The following is a 17,842-nucleotide window of genomic DNA, read 5'->3' as shown; positions in this document are numbered from 1 at the left end:
CTTTCTAAACATTAGCAGATGAACTGGAAAATTCCCTACCTGCTTCAAAAAACAATCTTTAAAAGATGACATATTATTTAAAGCGTGCTTCATCAGAAACATAAAGAAAATCCATTTAAAAGAAAATGAATCTCACCATATTCCTTTAACCATGTTTTGAGTGTGAAATATTCATTGTTAAGGAAGGTCACACCCAGAAAGAAATCAGCTTGACTTTCAGAATCAGGCTGAGTTTGAATTAGGTGGAAAAACCCCATCTTTTCACTTGTAAATGAACAGATTTTGTTTGGAACCACTGAAAGAAGCACACATGGGCTGGCCTGTTTGATGCCATTTTGACAGTGAGTTTTCAGAAGAGAACTACACTTCAAAAAATGTTTTTGAAGTTTTTCTGGTTTGCCTGATCCTTAACATATGTGTGTATATTTCATTATAATCATCATAGAGAAGAGAAAAGGAAATTTTCTTTGTTTATTCCTTCTGTACTTCCTGCAAAAACTTGAAAGACTGGAATATCTTTCTGGAAAACTTCCTATAGTCTAACACAAGTTATTGGAGTAACTGGATGAAATTATTTGGCTTGTGTTAGAGAGGAGGCCAGAATACATGATACTTTGATCCCTTCTAGTCTTACAATCGTTGAAACTATGAATAGCCCTTCTAGATTTAGAGACATGTTCTGGTCAATGGCAATCTCCTATGGGGTTCTCTGAAACTAGGATTTTGCCCTTACTTCTTACTTATGCATTGATTTGTAATATTTCTTTCATTTCTGTTTTATAAAGCCTTTTGCTTTTTCTCTGGTTAGTACCACAGCATTGTCTCTTTTGTTTCATGCGTATTATACCACTGAGATTACTATGGAAAATATTTGTAGCTACCTCTCACTACTGTTGCTATTAAGGCAACTTGCAACGTTTTCCTTCATGACATAATACAGAGATTAAAACAGGATTTTCATTGCAGCTGGATGTAGCTTTGCCTACAACTTTTGTTCCCCACTTTGCTTCTGCGTCTCTGATCATTATAGATCATGTACATATTTTTTTTTCTTTTTTGCAGTGTGTGCTGGCACTGAGAACAAGCTGAGTTCTCTGTCGGATCTGGAGCAGCAATATCGTGCGTTGCGCAAGTACTATGAGAACTGTGAGGTAGTCATGGGCAACCTGGAAATCACCAACATTGAACACAACCGTGATCTTTCCTTCCTCAGGGTAAGCAACCTCTTTTTTCCACCTTCCCCATGGTGTGAGCGGATATTGGTGTTAGACTGCACAATAACAGAGTGTCTTGTTCGTAAGTGACGGTCCTTTTCTGCTGATTGGCTGAGCCGGTCATGGAAGCAGACCATAAAAAGACACAGCAAGGTCAAGGTGCAAAGTACAAGAACAACAGTGTTGTTGTGAGTGAGGCACTGAGTGTACAGTTACCAGGGTTTCTGATAGAAGGTACTGGCAGTTCACAGTATATGACATTTAATGTGTTTGTGCCTCTCTGTGTTGCAAGCTGGTGTGAAGGTGTGTTAGGAAGGGACCTGGGAAGGTCAGAGGATCTTGCAGATAAACACTTCTGGTTTTAACAGGCTAATCCTAGTAAAATGCCAGGCAGAAACAGTTAAAATGGTAAACAATAGGCGAACTTCTATTACTCCTAATACTTGTGTAACACTTAACCCTTACTAACATGTTCAGTAACACCCCGTCCAGTCACAGCTGTAGCTAGGGTGACCAGAATTCCCAATTTTATAGGGACGGCCCCAATATTCGGGGCTTTGTCTTAAATACCCCACACCTCCATCCCGATTTTTCACACTTGCCATCTGGTCACCCTCGCTGTGGCATTACAATGTGTGAAACCTCAAGTGGAGTCTCCAGGTGCTAGAGGATGTCAGTGGTGGACCAAGTGGTGCCCTGTCACAGGGCAGCGTCAGTCATGTGCCCCGTCAATGGTTTTTATTTTGCAGAATTTATGTTTTCACGTGCATATATGTGTGTATCTGTGTCTATACAGGTAGCTTTTCCCGTTGTGAAGAAACCCTTCTGCATACGAATTAGCGTAGTGCTATCACTCTAAGACTGCAGACAGCCTGACAATAGTAATCAAGAGAGATGGGGAGGATGAAAGCCAAATTAAGAGCTGCTAAACGTCACTGTAGTTTATTCTTTGACAGTTGACTGTTTTAGAAGAAACATCCAGCTAATGGGATCATCCAGTGTATTTTGCTCCTTTGAGCGTGTTTTCCACCGGATTAAGGCTGCAGTGTGAGGGGAAGAGATCTTCAGGGATAGGAATGACTGTCAGGGGAAGGGAGAACAAATTTTAGTATGATTGTGACCCAAATGGGCCATAACATGGTATAGCTGGTCAATATGGATGAGGTCAAACCATGATTCAAATGGAGTAAAGCACCATCTTATATGGCTTGTTTTGATTATGTACAACTCTCATAAAACCCCTTTCTGTGTTTCTAAATGTGTGTGTCGGTGTGTAGATAACAATTGTAGGAGATGTGGAGACCGAGGGAAGAGGCCCATCAAAATCTCAGTCTAGGGGAAGGAATGGGATGGCAGATGCCCACCCTAAATATTTTTCTTTGGATCGTTGGCCTGGAAAAGATTAGGGATAGGCAAAATGTTTGCTTTAGAACTGTCTCATTTTGTTTTGCAGGGTCTTATGTGAACCTTTTGTTTAATATTAGTTCACAAAGATTTAACTTCCTACCGTTAGTTCTAACAAAGGTGAAGCACAAACCAAACTTTAGTCTGATTGGCACGTTTCCCTTCTTTTCAGGTTAAAATCACTGCAGTTTCATATGAGTTCCACTCCAAACCTCAACTTGGGCTCATGGTTGCTCAAAACTTAGACCAGTTTGCAAGCTTGCTAAATGGTTTGCAAGCTTGACTCAAACTAAAAGGTGCATTGAGGGTAGTTTTAATTCAGTTTAATTGATGACCAGTTAGCTACACAATTGCAAATGATAGTCTAGTCATTCTGCAAACATAAAGGGTGAGTCCTAGGGTAAACCACCAACTTTAGAACAAGTGTCTATTGACTGTCTAGACTAATGTTCAGAGCCATGTTAGTTAATTGCCAATCAATTAACTCTCATTAAAACAGGAACACAAACTCTACTCTAGACAAATCTTCACTGAACCTGGCCCAAGTTTCCGATACGTAATGAAACTGCAAACAGTTTTGCTTGGCTCCAAGTTTAGTTGTGAAAGCTTCTCACAACTCTAAATTCCTCCCTCTTTCACTGCACTGGCAGACCGTTTGGGGAGGAAGATCAGGATATGCTGTGAATTACTGAATCAGGGCTTCCCACAGAGGATGGCTTCAGTGAGGATTGCTTGTGGTTAAAGCTGGCCCCACCTAACTAAAAGAACAATTGTGGCCTATTCATTAAGCAAACTAGAAATGAAAATGAAGGTCTCTCCTATTTGTTTCCCTGGTGACGCTAAATATTCTCCTTTTTCATACAAACTCCTCTGCTGTTCTTTTTTGGGCAAGCCTTCAATAGAAAAATAGAGGAAAATATTACAGGAAAAATAGCCATAAACTAAGCAAATGAGAAGAAGAAACGAGGGCCATCAGTGGTAAATCAAGGCAATTTACTGGCTTTGGCTTTGTGGAGATCATTACGAAGGCTTTTATTTATTTATTTATTTTACCTGGGACTGCCCTCTCACAGATGTCTCGGGCGGGAGGGGGGGGGCAGAAAAACACAAATATGAAAACAAACCGGCAGCTCTAGTCTAATATGATAAATTATCGTCATTAAACAGAGGAAAACGTGTTCTTGGGGAAATAAATAAATAAAAGGGTAGCATATTTATGCTAATAATTCAACATTCATTAGTTAGACATTATTACTTATTTTAAAAGCAATTTTAATGACCTAACAAAAGTGGCAGATGGGATCTAACCAAGAGCGAGGATATTAGTCACTTTTAGCCTTTTAAATGGTGAAATCTGTAATGTAAGTAACGCACAGCCTGCCCTGCTCCCCTCCACCCCCAGTCTTCTTACTTTCCTTCTACCTCAAATGGGCTTCAAGTAGCCAATAGACAGACAGCTGGCTTATTTATGTGTCTAGCTGATGAGCATCTATGTAAGCCTTCCTTCTTCCTCATTAGTACTGACCCTGACTCAGAAAACTTTCACGCCAGTAAACAGGCAAGACCTATTGAACTAGGCAAGGCGGGCTTTACCTCTTATTCTGCAATAGCAGATGAATACCAACATGAACGGGAGGGTAAAATGATGATTTTATTTGCACTGTGGAAGAAGATTAAAAAATAACAGCCCAGCTTTCATATTTATTCAGACACTTAACACCTACATGGATTGCTTTCATGTTTGGGTGTTAACTCTGCAGTTGTCTAATTATTAAAGATGAATGGGTCTACTTTTCCACTGCTTTCTACTTTGTTTCGAAAAGGTCCTTAAGCGGGTACGAGCCTGTGCTTAATCCAATTGACTTCAAAGAAAGTGACTGATGCTTAAATTTACACACCTGCTTAAGTACCTTTCTGAATGAGGGACTTATTCCTGTGTAAGTTGAGTGTAAAATGCTGTCATTCTGTCTTATAAACCTCATATGACTTGCCTGCAGATAGATGAAACTGGTTGCCAATTCAAGCACCAGGTAATCATATAGGACAGTTACTGACCTTAGGACCAGATTCTGCCCTCTTTAATTGCATTAATTAACATTAGCAGGAGTATTGTAAGCAATACATGAGAAGTATTTCTTCCGCTCTACTCAGCAGTGATAAGGCCTCAACTGGAATACTGTGTCCAGCTCCGGGCACCATACTTGGGGAAAAGTGGACATATTGGAAAAAGTCCAAAGGAGAGCAACAAAATTGATTAAAGGTCTAAAAACATGACCTGTGATGAAATATTGAAAAAACTGGCTTTTTTTAGTCTGGAGAAGAGAAGACCGAGGTGGGACATAAGTCTTCAAATACATAAAAAGTTGTTATAGAGAGGAGGGTGATAAATTGTTCTTCTTAACCACTGAGGACAAGACAAGAAGTAATGGGGTTATATTTCAGCGAGGGAGATTTAAGTTTAGACATTAGGAAGAACTTCCTAACTGCAAGGGTAGTGACACACTGGAACAAGTTATCTAGGGACCTTGTGGAATCTCTGTCATTGGAGGTTGTTAAGAACAGGTTAGACAAGCACCTGTTATGGAAGATCTAGATAATACTTAGTCCTACCTTAGTGCAGGGGACTGGACTAGATGACCTATCAAAATCCCTTCCAGTCGTACATTTCTGTGATTCTATGATTAAGTAGTACCTTTCTTCATGAGTAGCCCTGACCTTAATGGGACTCCTTGCCAAGAAAGGGTAATACTCCGCATGAATACAGGATGACAGCATCTGGTCTTACCTAAATTGACAGAGATTAGTTACTAGGAAGCTCATGAATTTCAGACTGTACATCAGATCAGAACAGTTATCCTTCACCCCATACTTTTCTTTCTCCTGAAGCCTAATCTACACACAAGAAATGTTCACTGATATGGCTAAATTGATTTAGAAAGATGAGGTGAGTGAGGTAATATTTTTTACTGGACCAATATCTGGTGGTGGGAGAGACAAGCTTTTGAGCTACACAATGCTCTTCTTCAGGTCTGGGAAAGGTATTCCAAGTGTCACAGCTAAATACAAGATTAAACGGATCGTTTAGCATAAGTAGTTAGTATGTATTCTAAGGGATCATTCAAGGTGAAGTGGCCTATTAACACCTCTGTAGGGCAAAATGGAGGGTTAGTGGGTTACAGGTTGTTGTAATAAACCATAAATCCAGTGTCTCTATTAAGATCATGATTTTTAGTGTCAAGCAAAGTTATAAAAAGAAAAGGAGTACTTGTGGCACCTTAGAGACTAACAAATTTATTTGAGCATAAGCTTTCGAAAGCTCATGAAAGCTTTTGCTCAGATAAATTTGTTAGTCTCTAAGGTGCCACAAGTACGCCTTTTCTTTTTACGAATACAGACTAACACGGCTGCAACTCTGAAGCAAAGTAATGAATTTAAGCTCCCAGACTCGTCTTTTGAAAGTGTTGTGCAGGTTTCCTTTGAGGACGAGTACTGAGAGGTCAGCTATAGAGTGATAACTTTGTACTGAGGTAGCTTGATTATGTATTCATAGTTAGATTATGATTATGCTTGCACCAATATAACTAAATTGATTTAGTTATACCAGTTCAAGCTCTTAACGTAAACAAGCTACACCAGCATGATATGAGGCTTATGTTGATTTAACGTTATTATTTATCATTTGTACCTAGATGCTACAACCAAGATTGGGCTCCCTTTGCACTAGACATAGGGCAAATCAGTCCCTGTCACAAAGAGTTTACAACTGGACAAGACAAGACAAAGGGTGGGACAGGAAACATCGAGATCATAGGTTGTCCCAGATTATTCAGCAGGTCGGTGGCAAAGCCAGGGATTTGAACCAAGTCTCCTGATCCCAATCAGTGCCCTATCCACTGATGCTATTTAGTAAATTGAAATAAGTCTCAACTTGCACCGCTGCAGCACAAATGTGCTAAGGTTTGCCCCAGTGTAATTTAATCAATCCAGTTATGCTGGTGCACATTTCTTGTGTGTAGTCAAGGCCAGAGTTGTGGATTAGCCCTTCTTTATGTTTGATAAATAACTGTTCAGAAAGGATCAAATCCCACACAGTTTTGTTTTGTGGATGACTGTTTGCTTGAGAAAATGGGAAACTGTTTTAGTTTCATTTAGCACAGACTGACAGTTTATATTATAGACAGTTTGTACTTCTTAAAGGCATCTTGATATTCAATTTTCTACATAAAGCATGCATTTATTAGGCCACAAAACAATCATTTGCAAGTGTACTTGCTCGATTAAACAAATCTGGTACACAAGAGTTATGTTACATTAATCCTGGTGTAAAGCGTTTCAGTTTACAGTCAGCAAAATGTCTTCTTGTCACTGGATTTTATTTAACCAATTCAGCTTATTTTGTTTTAAAAGGCATGACTGAAACACTAAACTGCTAACAATACCTCCTCCAAATTGTTATGAAAACTTATGTCCAAATAATCAAATCTATAATCAGTGTCCTTAGAAAATAATGTATGGTGACTTTATCAATGCTCTTTTGTAATGCCCTGTCACACTATACTTTTTTCACTGTGTGATTGTGTCACTTGTTCTATCCATGCTCATGTTAACTGGATACAAATGACACAGCAACTTTATAGCTCTTCGACATATTTGCGCATCCTCATCTACCATGCTGCCTAGCTATGTAAAATTGTGTTTTGCAACAATCTGGGTAGCTGTCCAATATTTATTATTTATATTATAGTAATGCCCAGAAGCCCCAGCTGACATCAGGGCCCTGTTGTGCTGGGCAAAGCTTGAACTCTAAATAGACAAGGCAGACTAAGAATGGGAAGGGAAACAGAGTCACTGAGAGATGAAACAAGAGAGACAAAAGGCATACTTGAAAAATTGGAAGTCAAATCCTGTTGAGAAAAATCGAAAGGAGCAAATCAAGTGTAAAAATATAATAAGGCAGTCCAAAAAGGAATTTGCAGAGCACCTAACAAAAAATTAAAAATCTAACATCAATTTTTTTTTAAGTACATCAGAAGTAGGAAGCCTGGCAAACAACCAGTGGGGTCACAGGATAATCAAGGTGCTGAAGGAACACTCAAGGAAGACAAGGCTGTTGCAGAGAAGCTAAGCGAGTTCTTTGCATTGGTCTTCACTACGGAGGATGTGAGGGAGATTCCCACACCTTAGCCATTCTTTTTAGGTGACAAATCTGAGGAACTGTCCCAGATTGAGGTGTCAGTAGAGGAGGTTTCGGAACAAATTGATAAATTAGACAGTAATAAGTTATCAGGACTAGATCGTATTCACCCAAGAGTTCTGAAGTAACTCAAATATGAAATTGCAGAACTACTAACTGAAGTATGTAACCTGTTGATTAAAATAGCCTCTGTACCAGATGCCTGGAGGATACCTAATGTGATGCCTATTTTTAAAAAAGGCTCCAGAGGCGATCCCGGCAATTACAGGATGGTAAGCATAACTTCATTACCAGGCAAATTGGTTGGAACCAAAGTGAAAAATAGAATTATCAGACATATAGATGAACATGATTTCTTGGGGGCAGAGTCAACACAGCTTATGTAAAGGGAAACCATGCCTCACAAATCTAGTAGAATTGTTTGAGAGGGTCAACAAACTTATGGACATGAGTAAGCCAGTTTATATAGTGTACTTGGACTTTTTGAGAGCCTTTGACAAGGTCCCACACCAAAGGTTCTTAAGCAAAGTAAGCAGTCATGGGATAAGAGGGAAGGTCCTCTCATGAATCAGTAATTGGTTAAAAAGATAGGAAGCAAAGGGTAGGAATAATGGTCAGTTTGCAAAATGGAAAGAAGTAAATAGGGGAGTCCTCCAAGGATCTCTACTGGGACTTGTGCTATTCAATACAGTCATAAATGATCTAGAAAAGGGGTTAAACCATGATGTTGCAAAGTTTGAAGATGATACAAAATTACTCAGGATAGTTATAAATCCAACATAAACCATGAAGAGTTGCAAAAGGTTATCACAAAATTAGGTGATAGCTCAACAAATTGACAGATGAAATTCAATGTTGATAAATGCAAAGTAATGCACAATGGAAAACATAATCCTAACTACATATACAAAAAAAGCTGTCAAAAAAGCTAACAGAATGTTAGGAACTGTTAGGAAAGGGATAGATATAAGAAAATATAATAATGACCCTATGTAAATCCATGGTAAGCCCACACCTTGAATACTGCATGCAGTTCTGTTCTTCCCATCTCCAAAAAGATGTATTAAAATTGGAAAAAGTGCGAAGAGGGGCAATGAAAATGATTAGGGGTATGGAATAGCTTCCATGAGAGGAGAGATTGAAGCCACTGGGGGTGACTAAGGAGGGATATGTTAGAGGTCAAGAAAATGATGATGTGTGTGGAGAAAGTGAATCGCGAAGTATTATTTACGCCTCACGTAATACAAGAACAGGGGTTACCCAATGAAATTAATAGGCAGCAAGGTTAAAATGAACAAAAGGAAGTATTTCTTCACACAAAGCACAGTCAACCTGTGGCCCTCATTGCTAGGGGTTGTTGTGGGGACCAAAAGTATAAATGAATTAAAAAAAAATTAAATAAGTTCATAGAGGATAGGTCCATCAGTGGCTAAAAGCTGCAATGGTCAGGGAGGCACCCCATGGTCTAGGTGTCTCTAAACCTCTGAGTTCCAGAAGCCAGGATTGGACGACGGAGTGGATCACTCAATAATTGCCCTCCGCTGTTCACTCGCTCTGAAGCGTCTGGCACTGACCACTGTTAGAATACAGGATACTGGGCTAGATGGACCATTGGCTTGACACATTCTTATGTTCTTATGTTAACTTCTCTAGTTCATGCTGCAGGTCAGTGGCAGAACTCAAGTAGAACAGAACTCAAGTTTTTTGTACTCTCAGTTACTAGAGCAGAGTTTCTAAGAATGGGATAGAATGCCAGAGGACCTACACACTCTGACATCAGCAGTATGCAAGCTAGTGCATTCTGGTATGTTATACCATTCACACAGCTGGTTATAAAGAAGAGAAGTCAACCCTGTTATGCAAACTTGGGTAGGGGGTCCCTTCCACAGGCAAAAAAAGCTCTGTACTGGGTGAGTCGCAAGAAGCCAGTCATGTGCCAAGGTAGGCCTGTGGCAAGAGAAAAACACTTTTCACTGACTGTGGATTACTAACCAAATTTGTGGGATGAACCAAGTCATGTTGAGAACCAACCATGCCAGTGATTTATCAGAGCTCATTCAAAAGATGCAGTGTAAGCAGAGTCCATGTCCACAGAATTAATGTGAGACAGGATTCTCACCCAGAAGAGCTGTTAATTCTTTCAGTCCCGTTTGTTGAAGTTGATTGCAGAAGGTTGAGGTTAAAAGTAATCTCAAAATGATGCAGGAGTGTAGATTTACGTGTTTTACAATGTTTTTGCTTTGCGTAGTCTTTTTGAGTTGTCCAGAAAGCTAATGGTCAGTTGGTCAGCGAACTCTGAGATTTGTGTTAGGTGCTCCAACTAGGAGATAAGCATTATCCTGTGTCTGGTGAGTCTTCTGGCTTTTCAGTCCTGAACTAAGTTTCCAAGAGGTCACTAGAAGCAATCCTCTTCGGGAAACTTTAGCACAAAACATGCTGGCTCTTCAAATTAAATGGTCAGATTCTGCAAAACAATTAAAGAAGTGAATTTGCACACAATTAATCCGCAAACTGGGGTTGACGGACTATAACCAAATTACATATACATTAGCTATTAGCCCATTAATTTTGCAATTATTTTTGGCGGTTGCATATCAATGATATAGTCTGAAGTATGTTTATGAAAAGACTTGCATGCTGTATAATGAGGCATGAACACAGGTTATCTGACAATGGGTAAAAGTGGGACTGTTAGTGTTGTGCCAGTGGGGTAACATATAAAGTTAACTTTTTCAGTAGTAGTATTTGTGCTAGGTGCTGTACAAACTCATAGTAAGAGACAGTCCCTGCCTTGAGGAAATTACAATTAAATAGAAAATACAAAGAGTAGGAGAGGAAACAAAGGTACAGAGTGGAGAAGAGATTTGTCCAGCGTCACACAGTAAACTAATGGCAGAACTGGTGTGAGAACCCAACTCTCCGGAGTTGTAGTCTAGTACCCTGGCTATTGCACTAGACTGTCTTTCAATTTTGCTATGTGATTTTGAGGTTGCTGGGTGGGAATGTAGTTATGACTAGTCAGTGTGTGTATATTGGGAAGCATCTGGATATCAGAAGCTACAAAAGCAAGGCTGCTTTGTACTGTAACCTACTCTCCTCTCTTCTGGATGTAAATGTGGTCCCACTCATGTATTTTTTTGTTAATTAAAAGGAAATATCCGCACAAGGAATGCAGTATCTTAAATTTAAAAATCTATTAGTTGAAAGGAAGGTTAATCCATTTCAGTTACATGGTTCCAGATCAAGTTTCAGAATGGTAGCCGTGTTAGTCTGTATCAACAAAAACAACAAGGAGTCCTTGTGGCACCTTAGAGACTAACAGATTTATTTGGGCATAAGCTTTCATGGGCTAGAACCCACTTCATCAGATGCAGGTATATTTATACATAGTACATGAAGAGATGAGAGTTGCCTTACTCCCATCTTTTCATGTACTATTTATAAATATACCTGCTACTGTATTTTCCACTCCGTGCACCTGATGAAGTGGGTTCTCGCCCATGAAAGTTTATGCCCAAATAAATTTGTTAGTCTCTAAGGTGCCACAAGGACTCCTTGTGGTTCCAGATCAGTTTTTCAAATCCTTTTACTTTATAATGCTTGAGTTTTTGTGTAGGTATGATCAGCTCTCCTGGGTAGCAGATGGTAGTGATCCCCCTTCCTCCTAACACACACGTGCAGTCTCTGAGTTCTGCAAAATTTTCAGCTCTTTATTCTCTGGAACTACATCAGGACAGATCACAACCCTTAGGTTTTGTTTTTGTTTTTTTATTTCCAATTTCCTAAGAGTTCCCTCAGTTCCTCATGCAGCCCTCATAATCTATCTCTAGGATTAGCTAAATCTAGGATATTCCCTCAGTGTCTGACAATGGAAGCTTTAAAACCTCTTTATATAAATAAGAATGAGAGATTCCTAATGGTTATTAAATGTTCTCTTTACATTGTTGTTTATTTAGTCTTCTTCCTCATTTTCAGTGGTGTTTCTTATACTTTCCCTTCAGTTGCACAGGAAATGCTATCTACTTCACTTATGCATAGGTTTTACAAACTTTTAACAGACACAGATAAAATAAATAAAACTTAAATTATGCAAAAATAACATCAACATATACAGGTGTTAAATCACTAATAAGCCCTTAGATGGTTACCAAAGATTCTTTTTTCACTGATACAGCAAAACTGCTTGGGCCTTCATTTTGTCGGAAAGATCACTGAGAGGGTGAGGATCAGCCAACTTCGTTGGCATCTGACATTTTCTAGCTCTGTGCACATCGATCAAAGACCAGGACACAGCACAGAGACTCTATTAGTCTCAGCAGTTAATTGTCATGGCAGTGGATGGAGGTCAGACATTCTTGCTAATTCTGCTAGATCTTTCAGTAGCCCTTAATACAGTCAGCTATAAGGTGCTGTTGAGATATTTGCAGGAGCTGGCAGGCATAGGAGTGTCATTAGAGTGGTTCCATTTACTGGTGTTGATTAGCTGCCAAAGGATGGTAATGAGTGATTTCTCTTCTTCTTGTCCTACCAAGCTCAGTTTTTGTCTGTTTGTCCTGTCTGTCTCTCTCTTTCTCTCACAGGGTATGTCTACCCTACGAAATTAGGTCGAATTTATAGAAGTCAGTTTTTTTAGAAATCGGTTTTATATATTCGAGTGTGTGTGTCCCCACAGAAAATGCTCTAAGTGCATTAAGTGCATTAACTCGGTGGAGTGTTTCCACAGTACTGAGGCAAGCGTTGACTTCCGGAGTGTTGCACTGTGGGTAGCTATCCCACAGTTCCCGCAGTCTCCGCTGCCCATTGGAATTCTGGGTTGAGATCCCAATGCCTGATGGGGCTAAAACATTGTCGCGGGTGGTTCTGGGTACATATCGTCAGGCTACCGTTCCCTCCCTCCCTCCGTGAAAGCAGCAGCAGACAATTGTTTCGCACCTTTTTTCTTGAGTTACCCGTGCAGACGCCATACCACGGCAAGCCTGGAGCCCGCTCAGGTAACCGTCACCCTATGTCTCCTGGGTGCTGGCAGACACGGTACTGCACTGTTACACAGCAGCATCAACCCATTGCCTTGTGGCAGCAGACGGTGCAGTACGACTGGTAGCCGTCCTCGTCATGTCCGAGGTGCTCCTGGCCACGTCGGCCAGGAGCGCCTGGGCAGACATGGGCGCAGGGACTAAATTTGGAGTGACTTGACCAGGTCATTCTCTTTAGTCCTGCAGTCAGTCCTATTGAACCATCTTATGGTGAGCAGACAGGCGATATGGATTGCTAGTAGTCCTACTGTACCGTCTTCTGCCAGGCAGGCAAGAGATGAGGATGGCTAGCAGTCCTATTGCACCATCTTCTGCTAAGCAGCCATGAGATGTGGATGGCTTGCAGTCCTTCTGCACTGTCTGCTGCCAGCCAAAGATGTAAAAGATAGACGGAGTGGATCAAAACAAGAAATAGACCAGATTTGTTTTGTACTCATTTGCTTCCCCCCCTCCCCCGTCTAGGGGACTCATTCCTCTAGGTCACACTGCAGTCACTCACAGAGAAGGTGCAGCAAGGTAAATCTAGCCATGTATCTATCAGAGGCCAGACCAACCTGCTTGTTCCAATAAGAACAATTACTTAGGTGCACCATTTCTTATTGGAACCCTCCGTGAAGTCCTGCCTGAAATACTCATTGATGTAAAGCCACCCCCTTTGTTGATTTTAATTCCCTGTAAGCCAACCCCGTAAGCCATGTCGTCAGTCGCCCCTCCCTCCGTCAGAGCAAATGCCTGCGCCTTTTTTCTGTGCGGACACCATACCAAGGCAAGCATGGAGACCGCTCAGCTCACTTTGGCAATTAGGAGCACATTAAACACCACACACATTATCCAGCAGTATATGCAGCACCAGAACCTGGCAGAGTGATACCGGGCGAGGAGGCGATGTCAGTGCAGTCACATGAGTGATCAGGACATGGACACAGATTTCTCTGAAAGCACGGGCCCTGCCAATGCATGCATCATGGTGCTAATGGGGCAGGTTCATGCTGTGGAATGCTGATTCTGGGCTTGGGAAACAAGCACAGACTGGTGGGACCGCATAGTGTTGCAGGTCTGGGACGATTCCCAGTGGCTGCGAAACTTTCGCATGCGTAAGGGCACTTTCATGGAACTTTGTGACTTGCTTTCCCCTGCCCTGAAGTGCATGAATACCAGATCAGAGCAGCCCTCACAGTTGAGAAGCGAGTGGCAATAGCCCTGTGGAAGCTTGCAACGCCAGACAGCTACCGGTCAGTTGGGAATCAATTTGGAGTGGGCAAATCTACTGTGGGGGCTGCTGTGATGCAAGTAGCCCACGCAATCAAAGATCTGCTGATATCAAGGGTAGTGACCCTGGGAAATGTGCAGGTCATAGTGGATGGCTTTGCTGCAATGGGATTCCCCTAACTATGGTGGGGCCATAGACGGAACCCACCTCCCTATCTTGGCACCGGAGCAGCAAGCCGCCGAGTACATAAACTGCAAGGGGTACTTTTCAATAGTGCTGCAAGCTCTGGTGGATCACAAGGGACGTTTCACCAACATCAACATAGGATGGCCGGGAAAGGTACATGACACTCGCATCTTCAGGAACTGTGGTCTGTTTCAAAAGCTGCAGGAAGGGACTTTATTCCCAGACCAGAAAATAACTGTTGGGGATGTTGAAATGCCTATAGTTATCCTTGGGGACCCAGCCTATCCCTTAACACCATGGCTCATGAAGCCGTACACAGGCAGCCTGGACAGTAGTCAGGAGCTGTTCAACTACAGACTGAGCAAGTGCAGAATGGTGGTAGAATGTGCATTTGGACGTTTAAAGGCGCGCTGACGCAGTTTACTGACTCGCTTAGACCTCAGCGAAACCAATATTCCCACTGTTATTACAGCTTGCTGTGCGCTCCACAATATCTGTGAGAGTAAGGGGGAGACGTTTATGGTGGGGTGGGAGGTTGAGGCAAATTGCCTGGCTGCTCGTTACGCGCAGCCAGACACCAGGGCTGTTAGAAGAGCACAGGAGGGCGCGGTACGCATCAGAGAAGCTTTGAAAACCAGTTTCATGACTGGCCAGGCTACGGTATGAAAGTTCGGTTTGTTTCTCCTTGATGAAACACCCCGCCCCTTGGTTCATTCTACTTCCCTGTAAGCTAACCACCCTCCCCTCCTCCCTTCGATCACCGCTTGCAGAGGCAATAAAGTCATTGTTGCTTCATATTCATGCATTCTTTATTCATTCATCACACAAATAGGGAGATGACTACCAAGGTAGCCCAGGAGGGGTGGTGAGGAGGGAATGAAAATGCCACACAGCACTTTAAAAGTTTACAACTTTAAAATTTATTGAATACCAGCCTTCTGTTTTTTGGTCAATCCTCTGTGGTGGAGTGGCTGGTTGGCTGGAGGCCTCCCCACCGCGTTCTTGGGCATCTGGGTGTGGAGGCTATGGAACTTGGGGAGGAGGGCAGTTGGTTACACAGGGGCTGTAGTGGCAGTCTGTGCTCCAGCTGCCTTTGCTGCAGCTCAACCATACACTGGAGCATACTGGTTTGGTCCTGCAGCAGCCTCAGCATTGAATCCTTGCTCCTCTCATCACGCTGCTGCCACATTTGAGCTTCATCCCTGTCTTCAGCCCACCAATTACTCTCTTCAGCCCGCCACTTACTCTCTTCAGCCCGCCACCTCTCCTCCCGGTCATTTTGTGCTTTCCTGCACTCTGACATTATTTGCCTCCTCGCATTCGTCTGTGCTCTGTCAGTGTGGGAGGACAGCATGAGCTCAGAGAACATTTCATCACAAGTGCATTTTTTTTTTCTTTCTAATCTTCACTAGCCTCTGGGAAGGAGAAGATCCTGTGATCATTGAAACACATGCAGCTGGTGGAGAAAAAAAAAGGGACAGTGGTATTTAAAAAGACACATTTTATAAAACAGTGGCTACACTCTTTCAGGGTAAACCTTGCTGTTAACATTACATACATAGCACATGTGCTTTCGTTACAAGGTCGCATTTTGCCTCCCCCCACCACGTGGCTACCCCCTCAACCCTCCCCCCTCCCCAGGGCTAACAGCAGGGAACATTTCTGTTCAGTCACAGGCAAACAGCCCAGCAGGAATGGGCACTTCTGAGTGTCCCCTGAAGAAAAGCATCCTATTTCAACCAGGTGACCATGAATGATATCTCACTCTCCTGAGGATAACACAGAGAGATAAAGAACGGATGTTGTTTGAACACCAGCAAACATACACTGCAATGCTTTGTTGTACAATGATTCCCGAGTACGTTTTACTGGCCTGGAGTGGTAAAGTGTCCTACCATGGAGGACGCAATAAGGCTGCCCTCCCCAGAAACCTTTTGCAAAGGCTTTGGGAGTACATTCAGGAGAGCTGCGAATGCCAGGGAAAATTAATCCTTTCACATGCTTGCTTTTAAACCATGTATAGTATTTTAAAAGGTACACTCACCAGAGGTCCCTTCTCCACCTGCTGGGTCCAGGAGGCAGCCTTGGGTGGGTTCGGGGGGTACTGGCTCCAGGTCCAGGGTGAGAAACAGTTCCTGGCTGTCGGGAAAACCGGTTTCTCCACTTGCTTGCTGTGAGCTATCTACAACCTCATCATCATCATCTTCTTCTTCGTTCCCAAAACCTGCTTCCGTGTTGCCTCCATCTTCATTGAAGGAGTCAAACAACACGGCTAGAATAGTGGTGGCTGAACCCCCTAAAATGGCATGCAGCTCATCATAGAAGCGGCATGTTTGGGGCTCTGACCCGGAGCAGCCATTCGCCTCTCTGGTTTTCTGGTAGCCTTGCCTCAGCTCCTTAAGTTTCATGTGGCACTGCTTCGGGTCCCTGTTATGGCCTCTGTCCTTCATGCCCTGGGAGATTTTGACAAAGGTTTTGGCATTTCGAAAACTGGAATGGAGTTCTGATAGCACGGATTCCTCTCCCCATACAGTGATCAGATCCCGTACCTCCCGTTCAGTCCATGCTGGAGCTCTTTTTCAATTCTGGGACTCCATCATGGTCACCTTTGCTGATGAGCTCTGCATGGTCACCTTTGCTGATGAGCTCTGCATGGTCACCTGCAGCTTGCCACGCTGGCCAAACAGGAAATGAGATTCAAAAGTTCACGGTTCTTTTCCTGTCTACCTGGCCAGTGCATCTGAGTTGAGAGTGCTGTCCAGAGCGGTCACAATGGAGCACTCTGGGATAGCTCCCGGAGGCCAATACTGTTGAATTGTGTCCACAGTACCCCAAATTTGACCCGGCAAGGCCGATTTAAGCGCTAATCCACTTGTCAGGGGTGGAGTAAGGAAATCGATTTTAAGAGCCCTTTAAGTCAAAATAAAGGGCTTTATTGTGTGGACGGGTGCAGGTTTACATCGATTTAACGCTGCTAAATTCGACCTAAAGTCCTAATGTAGACCAGGGCATAGACAACTTTTTGTTGAATGAAATACCAAAACCACTGGGGGAGATTGTGATGTGATACAGGCTACAATGCCAAAAATATGTTCATGACACTCAGCGCTACATCTCCTTTTCCCGTGACCCAGGTGAAGCTATTTCCAATATTTGGCAAAGGGAGAATTCTGGGTGGAAGCCAACTGGCATAAATGCAACTGGGGCAAAATGGAGAGGATGCTGAAGTGTAGGGGGAAGCACTTGGAGGAACTGGCAAAATCTGTCCTCACTCTTTCAACTGCATTAATATGTTTACTTGCCCATTGCTTAAAATGGTTTGTCATTTAAAAACAGACCAGAAGTGAAGCTTTTCTAGTTCCCTGAGAAATGCAGGGACTCTTGCACAAGGACTGCAAGGGCGCCTCATTTTGTTCAACAAAAGGCGAGAGTATAGATTCTAGGGGAAACAAATTACTTAGGTCCCAACCCTGCAGGCTAGAGCAGGTGGTTGGCCAATACACCCATACAGAATCCTCTTGAGTTGCATGATGCTTGTTGTGGGTGCGAGGAGTCTACCTCTATGGGCCAGCTTGGATGCAGGCCTCAATTTGCACCTTGA

The 17,842-nt window shown here is 42.5% G+C and overlaps 1 protein-coding gene across 1 annotated transcript in view; it reads left to right on the top strand.

The window, feature by feature from the left end:
• Positions 1 to 834: 834 nt before the first annotated feature.
• ERBB4 (erb-b2 receptor tyrosine kinase 4) overlaps positions 835 to 17,842 on the top strand; it is a 589,315-nt gene continuing 572,307 nt past the window's right edge. Inside the window, exons 1-2 of the mRNA XM_077829473.1 lie at positions 835 to 838; positions 1,063 to 1,214. Of these exons, the coding sequence (XP_077685599.1) occupies positions 835 to 838; positions 1,063 to 1,214 (156 nt within the window). The remainder of the gene's footprint in view (positions 839 to 1,062; positions 1,215 to 17,842) is intronic.

This window comes from Eretmochelys imbricata, chromosome 11, assembly GCF_965152235.1.
Source record: "Eretmochelys imbricata isolate rEreImb1 chromosome 11, rEreImb1.hap1, whole genome shotgun sequence".
In the NCBI taxonomy this organism is placed as follows: domain Eukaryota; kingdom Metazoa; phylum Chordata; order Testudines; family Cheloniidae; genus Eretmochelys; species Eretmochelys imbricata.
This window is presented reverse-complemented; position numbering and strand designations above follow the sequence as displayed.